The 13,086-nt window shown below is 42.3% G+C and overlaps 1 protein-coding gene and 1 long non-coding RNA gene across 2 annotated transcripts; both read left to right on the top strand.

The window, feature by feature from the left end:
• Window positions 1–2,098: 2,098 nt before the first annotated feature.
• Window positions 2,099–3,118, top strand: LOC308102967 (uncharacterized protein; the record flags this gene model as incomplete). Its single annotated transcript, XM_080452819.1, has 4 exons — window positions 2,099–2,312; window positions 2,567–2,671; window positions 2,941–2,976; window positions 3,102–3,118. The coding sequence occupies exons 1-4, from the start codon at window positions 2,150–2,152 to the stop codon at window positions 3,116–3,118; spliced, it is 321 nt and encodes a 106-aa protein (XP_080308945.1). The 5' UTR covers window positions 2,099–2,149.
• Window positions 3,119–6,136: 3,018 nt separating this feature from the next.
• LOC308102730 lies at window positions 6,137–7,189 on the top strand. Its single transcript, XR_013934686.1, has 3 exons — window positions 6,137–6,232; window positions 6,500–6,597; window positions 6,706–7,189. It is a non-coding gene; the product is annotated as an uncharacterized lncRNA (long non-coding RNA).
• Window positions 7,190–13,086: the final 5,897 nt, after the last annotated feature.

Below are 13,086 nucleotides of genomic sequence, written 5' to 3'. Positions count from 1 at the left end.
GTGGTTAATACGTACAGTATTAAGCAGTGAAAGGTTTCAAAACATTTTTCTCTATGCCAGCTATCAAAAATAACGTATTTTTAAATTGAAAGAAGTTGCAGTAAAAATATATATATTAATAGTAAACATATTTTAGATGAAACTTTTTCATCTAAAATATGTTTAATAGCCAGTCCATTATTAGAGGACAGTAAATAAAATACAAAATAATCCAGAGAAGAGACTCAATCTAGAACCAGTCAAGCTCAAATGTACATACTTGTATAAATAATATGGATGATAATAATTAATAGATATTTTTAGAATTTTTACTGATTAACCTGTAAATGTATCAATGGACAGTACACTTTTGGAAACGTTGGTATTCTTTAAATAAATCCTGCATGGTGGCTATGAGTGTGTGGCCTTTTCTTTACTTTTAGACTTATTTAACCAAGGTCAGCAGCACCTCATCAATACTGGTGTGCGTCCTTCTCCTGTTTGTTTCCAACACTTTTGGGTGTGACATGTATGAGATAGAGGAGGTTACAGTAGCCATGTACTGTACTAAAACCAGACTTCACACCTCTCACACCCAGACACAGCCTGTATGTCTCAGAAACGCTGATGATCGTGTGTAGATTAGATTCACCCACACCATATTCATTTAATATGTACAGTAATATATATACACCACCTAACATTCATTACAGGGGTCGGTTCATCTCGCCGACTGTCATGTTAGACAAGGTATCATGTTAGACGAAGAATGCAATTTTTAAAGACGGGGTGCCGTGATTTTCAGTGATTCCCCCCGCCCCCCCTAAAACATAATCATCCGGTATTATGGTTATACTAGGAGGAAGATTTTTTCCAAAAAAGTGTACAGAAATTGTTAAAATTATGTTTTTATGTGGACACGCCTCCAGTTCATTAAGTATACCTGGTTCTCACCTTAGCACCACCCACCTGTCCTAGTCCCTCCTCCTCCTCATGCCCACACCTGTTGTGTTATGATAATGAGGGGAGGGTATGTTTTTACTATGTCACTAAAGTGCTGTTTTTTTATTGGCACGTTTGACCCTCAAGGTTTCAGCCTCCAGGTAGAAACTCAAAATAGTCAGAGAAGACATAAAACACCATAAAAACACCACCAGGGGGCTTAATGAAACTCTATCAACCCCATAGACACATGAAAAACTGAAAAAGTGCAAAACCATGGCACCACCTCTTTAATTATTGCTTAAACATGAACTTGTTAGCCATCAGTATGTACAGTAGTGTTTCAAAAACTGTGATGACACTGTGAAAATGTTAATTATGATTTAGTGTTTGTTAACAAGGAGTAGTTTCAGACTTTAACTTTACAACTTTATTAGACCACGATTCCATACAAGATGCTGAACAAACAATAACAACTAAGATTTTAGCAGAATAACTAGTTTGTGTGGTGCAACCTGTTATAATTTAGTGATGTGTATATCACAATATAGTAAATACTACATGACAACTACAGTCAACATAGAATGCACATACAAACAACATGTAACTGTCCCCTGTTCTCTTTGGTAGCCTACTTTTAATAAACAATTAGGTGCTATACAGGTTAATAATACAAATAATAGAATACAGTAGACTAGCGACTAACAATCACATATGCACCACACACATGCACACACACACGCACGCACGCACGCACGCACGCACGCACACACACACACACACACGCACACGCACACGCACACGCACACGCACACGCACACGCACACACACGCACACACAAAGATCATCAGGTCATCCAATAAGAAGTACAGTATATTAGAGTCAAATATGCAAAAAGGTGGAATGGTGAAATAATGCTAAAATGTGATACATTTCCGGTGAAAAGGGAACGCAGAATCACATGACGCTATACCGTGTGTGCGTGTGTTTTTGTGTGTGCGTACGTGCTTACGTGTGTCTGAGTACTAGTACGTGCATTTCCGTCTTGTACTTCCTTATTGCTAACCAGCCACAGACAAACAAGATCACATTTTGCAAGACCAGTATGCTTACAGTTATCTAGTACATGGTTAATTTGATACAGCTAATCAAGACAGGAGAGGAATATACAACATTGTTACTATTTGTAGTCAATAGTTACTTTTCAAGCCTCTCTCATCCTTGTAAGATGTCTACACATATTTACACCATGCCAGACTTGACAGAGAGTGATGGAGACAGAGGACAGAGAGGGGACACTGAGGACAGAGGACAGTTTGAGGAGAGAGTGGTGGACATCTATGAGAGCGTGGACGAGCTCAAAAGCTGTAACATTGTCCCTGGACCACAGGGTGAGTTTGACCAAGCTGTGATCGTTGTCAAGTTATTTCTATGTTTCAAAGTGGAAAATGAATTAATTGTAAATTTAAAATTAAATAAAAATAAAGTGTATTTTGTTAGTATCATTCCTTTGATGGGTAAAAGTATTTTAGATAGATCTAAAAATACAATTCAAAGAATTGTGGTCTAGTTGGGGCGTTTAGTCTTGTTTTTTTCTCTCTTAATCGTGGCACCCATAGTAGCCGTACCGTACTTTCTGTTTCAGGACAGCGCTCTAAAACAGTGAGAAGGCCTCTCATAGTTGTTGCTGGGTGTCTGGGGATGCTGTGTCTTATGCTGCTGGGTGGGATCATAGGCCTGGTCGTGCACTGTGAGTATTCCATGTCTAAACTACCACATCACTCTATAACTATAACTATAAAGCCCACCACGTAACCCAAACCCCTTGTTTCTTTTTGTATTTTTGTATTACTGTGCATCTGTAAAGTATGATGAAGAAAGTGGTGTTAAGAAGTTATACACATATAAAAGAATAGCATAAAATGTTCTTCTAAAAGTACATTTTCCATACAGATGCATGACCTTTTCATGAGCAGAAGCAACACTTGTGTTTATCGATACTATTTCTGACCTTTGCAGATAATTCAGTCAACAACCTGATCCTGGAGAAAGCAGGTGAGAGAGGTTTCACATCTTTTTAAAAGGACCACTTCAACCATTTTGAACCTTTCTTCATCATTGGGCCTCACTAATGATCATTATAAAATGGTACCATTTTGGCCACTCACTCTGTGTCTCAGAGGAGGGCTGTCGATAGGGGGCGTGCGAAGATTTTCGGTTATTGGGCGGATTCTGTTAGTTTTCTTTCCGATTTTTGGTTACTTTATTTCGGTTTTAGGGTTAGGATTAGGGTTAGGTTAGGGTTATGTTATCTAATTCTTATTTTTGCCTGATTTTACCGATTATAAAAAAATAAAAGAAATCAATAAAAAAAATATATATGTATTTTGCAAAAAGTGGGGGGTATGAAATCACGGACCTGTGAGAGTGAGGGTGTCACGTCGTACGCACAGTGAATGGCCATGACGCCCCTTAAACCCCTTTCTTTCAGAGGATAGACAGACAATAATAACAAATATAATGCAGCTGAGAAACTTTGGTCAACTTCATTATGTACTTGCATAAAACATGGTCTTTTGGTCACCAAAAAATACAGTCTACTTTGGATCTGATGGATAGGGTTCTGTGCAGACTGCAGTCCATTTGGAAACACTTGGTTGGACCCTACCTGGTCGTAATGTCACTGTTGCCTGGTCCATTGCTCCTGACATTATCAGAATGGCAGCTGCTAAATCCTTTGATCTCTGATGACCGTAACATTCTCAGTGTCCTCCTCTTCAATACCTTCGGTTTTGGTCAAACTACCCCCCAACTTGGAAGCACCAGGAGGTTGTTTGTTTATAATTATTCACAACAAATCTTTGAATTTGATGATAAACTCCCGTGGTCGCTAGTTTGAGTCGTGGCGGGGGTCTATCGCTTTCTGTTTCTTTTTCCTCGGTAGCTTTCACTGTTTTAAAATACTTAAATATGAACCCTTTGCAGCTAGCACAGATAGCTCTTGTATCCTCTTATTATGTTGTTGAGCTCCTGATTATTTTCTTTCCCCAAATTCGACTTGTAAACAAGCCGGTGAATGAAATCACATGTTGCTGCTGGTGGCCGGGATATAATACAAGAACGCCTCGTCCCAAAACACACTCGCCCCGGGTATATCTGGCGGCCTCGGTTGGCGAAAAAAATTGGGGCCAGTGTGTTTTGGGGCGAGTGTGTTTTGGGGCTGCGTGCGTTTCTCGTCAATGAGTATTGCGGAAATAATATGAATACTATTATGGGGATATGATATAATCCTATAGCCTACGCTAATATATTGGAAAAAAAAGGTTTTTTCTCTCTCTCGAATCTTTGATTCGCGAGACATTGTTCCGTTTGTGCAGGACGCGGGACAGACGTAGCCTGGTAAACCCCCTCCCTCCGGAAATCTCATTTGCATTTGATTTCAGGGAGGTCTGGGATTGCGAAGGGAGTAGAGATGGCCGAACACTGCGTGTCCGAACCAATCAGCGGCTGCTAGGGGCGGGATCATCCAATCACCTGCCTAGTAGCTTGAAAAAAAGAAAAACTGTCTGTCATCGATTCTGCGCCCGGAGTCTCAGATGCAAGTACGCTGTGAAACAAAATGTGTGTCGCAAGCTTTCTTCCATTTGACGGTGTCAGGTTAGGACAGACGGTCCAATTTCGGGACTGTCCCGCGAGATTCGAGACGGGTGGTCACCCTAGGCTTTCAATTCCTGGACAGTTAGCATTCTAAACTGCCCAAAAAAAGTTCCGAAACCCTTTGATAATACCAATTAGTATCGTGTTTTATATCATTTTTATCGTTGATTAGTCATCTTTACAACGAGGTACATCTCGTTTTGAGCGACCTGCCAGCACACACTTACTGAGAGGTGTGTACCAGTCACAGGTGTGTGACTGACACCCGAGTATGGGTCTTGCAGCTTTGTTGAGTTTGTGTATGCTCCAAGCAGCAACCCTTTCCCCATGGAAAGATGCCACGTTTGTTCCTTCAGGATAAGGCCCGTGCAATAAGGCAAGTGAAGCTGGTGTTCTGTTACGCAGATTACGCATTATTTGATGTCAGCCCTGGTACCATTTTCAGGCAGGTGTGTGCCAGTCACAGGTGTGTGACTGGCACCTGAGCATTGGTCCTGCAACTTTGACATCCGTCTTTGGTATTGTTGTGCAAATCTTGCCTGTAAATCTCTGGAAGAAAACCTTTTTAGTGAAGCAAAGGTGAGGAACCGGTCTTCTTGGGTTGTTGTCTTCCTTTGACTTCACCAGTCTCACAGAACTTGGTCCTAAGTTTGGAAATGGTACCAGGGCTGACACCAAATAATGCTGCCACTCTGCATAACGGAACACCAGCTTCCAGATGCCCTATTGCACAGGCCTTATCCTGAAGGTACAAACGTGGCATCTTTCCATGGGGGCAGTGTTGCTGCTTGGAGCATACACAAACTCAACAAAGTTGTAGAACCCATGTAAGACCCACCATGCAAGACACACCTGCCAGCAGGTGTTTGCTGGCAGGTCGTTCAAAACAAGAACGATTACCAACAGAAGCATATTGGGGGATTTTGGCAAATTTTTGGGGGGCGCTACCCAAACGTTTAGCTGTGTTGCTCATTCCACAAATGCCGATTCTTACAAGCTGTACCTAGTTGTAAAGGTGACTATTCAATGATACAAATGATATAAAACACAATACCAATTGGTATTTTTAAAGGGGAGAAATAATCGACCGAAGTTAAGTTGAAATGACCAAACCTACCTACCAATGATGTCACTGGTAGACAGGTTTCAGAACCGTCCACAGCCCTCCTCTGTCTGAGACACAGAGTGAGCAGACAAAAATGGTACCATAACACAATGAGCATTAGTGAGGATCCCAATATGAAGATAGGAAAATAATGGGTGTGGTCCTTTAAAGGAATATACATTAATGTATTATTATTTTAATTATTGTCAGTGGTTAGGATTAGAATTGCAGTTTTCAATGAAGGAAAGGGAAAAGTGTGTGTGTGTGTGTGTGTGTGTGTGTGTGTGTGTGTGTGTGTGTGTGTGTGTGTGTGTGTGTGTGTGTGTGTGTGTGTGTGTGTGTGTGTGTGTGTGTTGACTATCAGTGCATTGAAAATCCATCTGGAAAACTCCTCTTTGATATTTAGTCAGTTCCTGTTCCAGTGGATGGAAGAAGTTTGGAGAGAGCTGTTATTACACATCTACTGAACGGAAAAGTTGGGAGGAAAGTAGAGAACAATGTCTGAAGACAGGAGCAGATCTGGTGATTATTAACAGTCAAGAAGAACAGGTTAGTGTGTGTATGCGTGTGCCGTGTGCGTGTGTGTGCGCGGTGCGTGTGCGTGTGTGTGTGTGTGTGTGTGTGTGTGTGTGTGTGTGTGTGTGTGCGTGTGTGTGTGTGTGTGTGTGCGCGTGTGTTTGTGCATGTGCGTGCATTTCCAGTTGTCCATCATCCACAAAGATGCATGAGATGTACTGTAAATATGTGATTATAATGCAAACTTGAATGCATTGGAGAAAATGTCTTATGGTTCAATCATCTTGTACAAATGATCAGGACTTTATCATTGGGGATGGAAGTCCATGGATTGGTCTGAAAAGGACAAAGGGCAAATGGACGTGGGTGGATGGAACACCACTGACACCACTAACACAGTGAGACATTTTACACGTTTTTCTATTGTAATTCTATCAATGACATGTAGCTGTATGTAAGTGACTGACTGGATGTGGTTAAAATTACGTTATGTTCTTTTTCTGCAGGTACTGGTTCCTTGAATATCCTGCTGATGATGTAGACCGGAACTGTGCATACTACCACCCGAGTGCAGGATGGTTTAATGATAAATGTTCACATGACCCAATTCTCACCTGGATCTGTGAGAAGTGATGTTACTCTTAACTTCATTGATGCAACTGCAGCTTAGTGTTAATTAGTGAAGTTAAACCGAGAACAATTTGTACAGAAGTACAAACTGTTGTAATCACTTTAATATAACCACCAACTATTATTGCTTAGCATGGTCATTCATTTAGCTTTTAAGAGGGCTGAAACCTGGTTTTGTAGTTTGTGGATTGGCTGGGGGCCACACCTATCCACAATAAAGCTCACCCATGAACTAGACTGTTGAGAGGGCTGTTCAGCTTCGGCAGCGGGGAGTCGGTCCCCCTGTCCACTCGCCCAAAACCATTCCTTTGATCCTTCACCTGTCTTTGAAAGCCTTTGGAAGAGACTGTGTTTCCATAACCCGCCTCTGGAAGCATTGAGAAAGATTGCTCTGTGCTCTGACCAACTCAGTTCTTTAGTTTTGTTAGTTATTTGAGTTGTTATTATGAGATTTGTGTTTTGCTTAGGTTTGCAGCTGGGTTCTGTTAGTTAGATTAGGTTTTCCTTATTATTTATTGTCTATTTGTAATTATTCCTAATTTTGGTGTAATAAATATATATTGAGTTTTAAATTCCAATTGTCCTTATCCATTTTATGTTGCTTTTCCTAATCCTAGACTAGGAGTCGTAACAACACAATTAATGTTTACCATCAATTTGGAACTAAGGAACACATTATGTGAGAATGATGTTCATTGACTACAGTTCATTCAACACCATTGTGTCTCCAAGCTACTCACCAAATTCAGAGACTCAGGATTCAACACCACCCTGTACAACTGAATCCTGGACTCTGATTCCGATTTTCTTTCTAAGAACAATAATTGACGGCAAAAACAAGTAAACATAAAAAATACATTTGGTAACTTTTCTAACTAGAGGTTCTCTACGCGGCCATCACACCTACGTCGCACCGTAATTCTGACCAATATAAGAGTCATAGTGTCGGGGGTTTTGTCAGAGTACCCGTTGTACACGTCTGTCTGTGTCCCTTTTGTGCCCATATTTGGACATCTCTGTATCGGTCTGTCTACTGTGTCCCTTTTATGCCCATATACTGTGTGGAGATCTCTGATGTCATTAGTATATGACCATACCCTGTATATTGGCATGCCCATATATGGGCTTATTGGTTGGATCTGTGGTTCTGGACAACTGGATATCCATATATACCCATATATGGACATATTGGTTGGATCGGCGGTTCTGGACATATCCGAAAGACTGCGGCGGGGCAGCTCCCTATTGTAATTAGGATGCTAACTGGGATAGGTGGGGCGTCTATGATAATTGGGATTAACTGACTACCGCACTCCCGCGTGCATCACACACACACACACACACACACACACACACACACACACACACACACACACACACACACACACGCGTGTGTGTGTGTGTGTGTGTGTGTGTGTGTGTGTCTGTATCTGTGTCTGTGTGTGTGTGTGTGTGTGTGTGTGTGTGTGTGTGTGTGTGTTAATACTTTTCATTAGTTCAATATTTATAAAACCCAGAGACACATTTAACCACAAGAACCATCTACGACTGGCATGGAAAAAGAAAAGCCTTCAAGAGCCAACGGCGCCCCCCTGCCAAAAACATCAAAGACCCGCTCTCAACAGCTAGTGAGAGGGAATCCTCCGATGACGCTGCCAGTGACGTAGCCGATGCCCATAAAAGGTCTTCCAAACCTCCTTTTCCACACGGCCGCTCTCAACACGCAAAACGAGGAGGGGCACGCGCGGTGGGAGGAGAACCACCCCCCCCACGACGCTCTCCACGCAACAGGAGACAGTGATCAACCTATCCGACAACAGCCTCACAGAACAAGAAAAGACTGTTCTCAGTAAAGGACTCACCTTTGCTCCTACAAATACTGTTGATCCATTTACTCTCAAGGTAGACACCTTTAAGTTTCTCCGAATATTACACCTGAAACATTTTTTCTCCAGACCTAATGTCTTTAACAGTAATAGCACCAGTATCTGTAACCCCATTGAAAATGAATCTGTACCTGAGATTGTTAGAGAACCTACCCCTTTTAAAAAGAAGTCATCCTTTCTCCCCACATCTAATCTTAGTCCTTCCATTACAACCTTTGGTCAATTGGTAGAAAATGACCTGGGCAAAAAGTGCCAAAAAATTAAAGGTAAACCCAATATGACCAAAACTGAGATGGAAGCTATACAGGATCTTGAATTAAGAAAATACATTATTATACGCCCAGCCGATAAAGGCGGCGCAGTGGTAGTCATGAGTTTTGATAGATACAACATGGGTATTTTAAGTCAGCTCGCTGACACTAACCACTATACTCCTATACCCTCCAACCCTACTGCTAAAGTCAAAACTGAGATTGATGTTTTTATTGATGCGTCTAACAAGAGAGGCTTCATCACAGATAAGGAAAATAAATTTTTGGTCAAAGATCACCCCATGTGCCCAGTGATCTATGGTGTTCCCAAAATTCACAAAACCCTAGATAACCCCCCCCTCCGCCCCATTGTGTCCTCCATAGGCACTCTCACTGAGCCCTTGTCTCAATATGTTGATCATTTTTTGAGAAAACATGTATTAAATTTGCCTTCTTATCTTGGGGATACTACTGACGTTCTGAACCTGATTCAAAATTTGAAATGTGACCATGCTGATACTATTTTAGCCTCACTTGATGTAACGAGTCTCTATACTTGCATACCTCATGATGTGGGTTTAGAAGCCATCTCCCACTATCTAGATACACGCCCGGCACATATCATGCCCCCCTCAGCTTTTCTGACTGAACTCGCTGAGATAATTCTGTCAGGGGTGGACTGGCCATTTGGCGTACCGGGCAAATGCCCGGTGGGCCGCGGGCCAGTGGGCCGCTGGGCCACCCAAAAAAAAAAAAAAAAAAAAATTCTTTTTTTTTTTTAAATCAAATATTTTTGCTCCCGTTTTAGGATTATTACGGTCATTTCAGGGTCGTGTGGCCCAATTATTAGTTACGTTAATGTTTGGGCTGGGATGCTTTCCAGCAGGGGCCTCAGTGCGGCTGCAGAGTTCATGTGCAGGGCTGGGCTGAAACAGCCCCCCCCCGTTGACAAAACGGTCCGGGGGGTGGTGGGCCGGTCCGGACCAAAATGCCAGGGCTGAATTTTGGTCCCAGTCCGGCCCTGAATTCTGTCTAACAACTTTTTTAAGTACTCTGGCAATTTTTATCTACAATGCCAAGGGACAGCTATGGGTAGTGCTTTTGCCCCGTCATATGCCTGTCTGGTCATGGGATTTTGGGAAGAACGGTTCATATATAACCCTGTTAATAATATATTTCTCCCCAAAATAGCCCTTTGGCGTCGGTACATCGATGATGTGCTCTTGATCTGGAAAGGCACCGTTGATGAGCTGCAAGCGTTCCTCCTGTATGTTAACTCCACCACTAGGTACTTAACTTTTACCTTGAGCCAGATTCCATTCCCGAAAATCTCGGCCACTCGCTCACTCCCACTCGGTCACTTCGACTCCAAACCGGATGTGCTCAGGGTCCAATTATTCAGTTGCTTCTTGGAGGAGGCGAGTGGAGTCGAGTGGAGGAGCCGAGGAGGCTCTCTACTTCCGCATTTAGCGAGTGTACATCAAGTGTAGGCTCGACCACTCTCCACATCTCCTCCGCGGCAGACTTCCGCATCACGTGTCCACGTTTTTTTTGTTTTTTCCCTTCTCCCGTGACGTATACATGGTCCTCCTCCACATGTGGCCACACAAACAATGCTTGAAACCCGAAACCATGCCCCGAAAACACCGGCTGCCCCCCCCTTCGCCCCCGCCGATCACTAGTTGCGCATCTCACACACACACACACACACACACACACACACACACACACACACACACACACACACACACACACAGTGTAAATTGACTGAAAAGACGCAACAATACGATATAAAGTATAATACAATTATATACATTGTAATATATTGTGCACACTTATTCTGTCTCAAAAGCTGATAGTTCATTTCTCTCCTTGCATGTCTCAATTTAGTGCATGGACTACTATAAATTACTGTGACAAAGATTATGTTTAAAATAATGTATTGTATTTATAGACTGAATATAGGAGAGGACACTTTACGCTTTAACTATAGCCGCACTATAGCCGTACTCATTCAATTCTGAACCGATTCTTAAAAATGTTAATTCTCTATTAGCTGTGAAGGGTCTTCTTTCATGTCTATCAGTCATGATTTATTTCGCTATCAAACAATATCAAGCAAAATCACAAAATCGTCTGAGTTTTTTTCTTTTTTCTTCGTCCCAGAAGTGGGGGGGATATCACCCAAACTCTCAAAACCCCGGACATTTGAAGGATTTTATAAAAACCCCCAGACAGCCCCCCAAAAGAGGATATGTCCGGGTAAAAGAGGACGTATGGCCACCCTGCATGAAAGTCAGACATACTCTGTAATATACGGTGGCTGTTATAAGCAGCAGTGCCGTGCGGGACTGCAGCGGGGGGTGGGGGGTCTGGGGACTGTACGAGCAAAAAGAGGGACGGGTCAGGATTTAATTCATAAATGTAAGTTTGCTCATCCTGGCGCTTCGTTCACTATTTCAGGAATAAATGGCTTTGCACAAAATGTTAACTATAAAGATAACAATGTGGCCATCCACATTGATGAATTGTCTATTCTTATATTCTGTATTATTCTATACCTGCATATTATTCTATGCATATATATTATTTTCATGGCAATGACAAGCTATATGATCGGCTCGGTTGGCTGTGTTGGCTGTGTTCCAGTGATCCAGCTGTGTGAGACGTCATAAGTGATCGCGGAATTTGCCGTCGCTTTGAAATGACGCGCTAAGTGCAGTCCGATCCTTTGAGGCCAGCTGGTCGGCCACTCTGTCCTCGCAAATAATCCTCGGCTCCTCGCAGGGGCGGGGCTTAGGCGCGAGTGGAGGAAGCGAGGAGAGTGAGCGAGTGACTGAGCTTGGGGAATGGAATCTGGCTTTGGAGTGTAACAACAATGAAATAAACTTTCTAGACCTCACCATCTTTAAAAGTAGTGATGGTCTATTTGATACCACTATTTACCGTAAACCTCTCAGCAGGAATACTTTACTAAGAGCAAACAGCAACCACTCTAAACAGCTCATCCGGAATATCCCTATTGGCCAATACTTGCGCCTTAGACGTAACTGCAGCTCCACCACAGACTTTGAATTTAAAGCTACAGAGCTTACTAACCGCTTCATAGAAAGAGGATATAACCAAGTGGACCTAGATGCAGCGTATAATAGAGCCCTACATACAGACAGAACGTCCCTACTCATAAAAAAGCCCAAACAGACAACTACTCGGTTCTGTTTCTCAACACAATACTCTCCAGCGGCAGGGCTAATTAAAAATGCTTTCCTAAAACACTGGCACGTCCTCAAAAGTGATCCCAAACTTGCTAACATGTGTACTGATCCTCTTCTCTTTCAGACGCTCCAGAAGCCTCAGAGACCGTCTAGTCCACTCAGACATGAAAACACCCCCCCCCCCCCTCCTGGCTCCCCAATCCCCCACAGGGTTTTTATAAATGTGGCAATTGCGCCCAATGCTCAAATTCATCCAATAGCAAGTTTTTTACCCATCCACGTACTGGTAAAAAATATAAAATATCCTCATTTATAAATTGTAACTCAACCCATGTGGTCTATATGCTCAAATGTCCCTGTGGACTGGCATATATTGGTCAAACCAAGAGACCACTCAAACTCCGTATAGGTGAGCATAAAACTGCTATTCGCACTAACAACCCAGAATATGCCATGGCCAGACACTACAAATTAGCAAATCATTGCTCCCCAGCATCCCTTAAGTTCTGGGGAATAGAAAACATTTCAGCCTCACCACGGGGTGGTGACATTATTAACAAACTGCTCCGAAGAGAAGCACTATGGATCCACAACCTTGATACCCTAGAACCCAATGGTCTAAATGAAGAACTGAGCCTTTCATGTTTTCTATAGACGGTCCCTGAGGCTCCCTGACACTGTTTTTGTGTGCCCTGTACTCTTGAGAGTGTTCCCCCATTTTTTGTGTCTTAACAATTTAAAAATTGTCATAATTTTGTCTTAAATGTTTTTTGAATTGGCCTTAATATTGTTTGGCCCTTATCTCTACTTGTACACTGTTTTAATCTTACCTTATCATGGCATTTTATGGTTATACTTTTTGTATATTCTGTAATTTGTAAAATGGTTTATATGCCCAGAGCTAA

Source organism: Gymnoscopelus braueri, assembly GCF_963280865.1.
Source record: "Gymnoscopelus braueri genome assembly, chromosome: 16".
NCBI lineage: Eukaryota > Metazoa > Chordata > Actinopteri > Myctophiformes > Myctophidae > Gymnoscopelus > Gymnoscopelus braueri.
The sequence above is the reverse complement of the archived record's forward strand: the minus strand, read 5'-3'. Positions and strand labels throughout refer to the sequence as shown.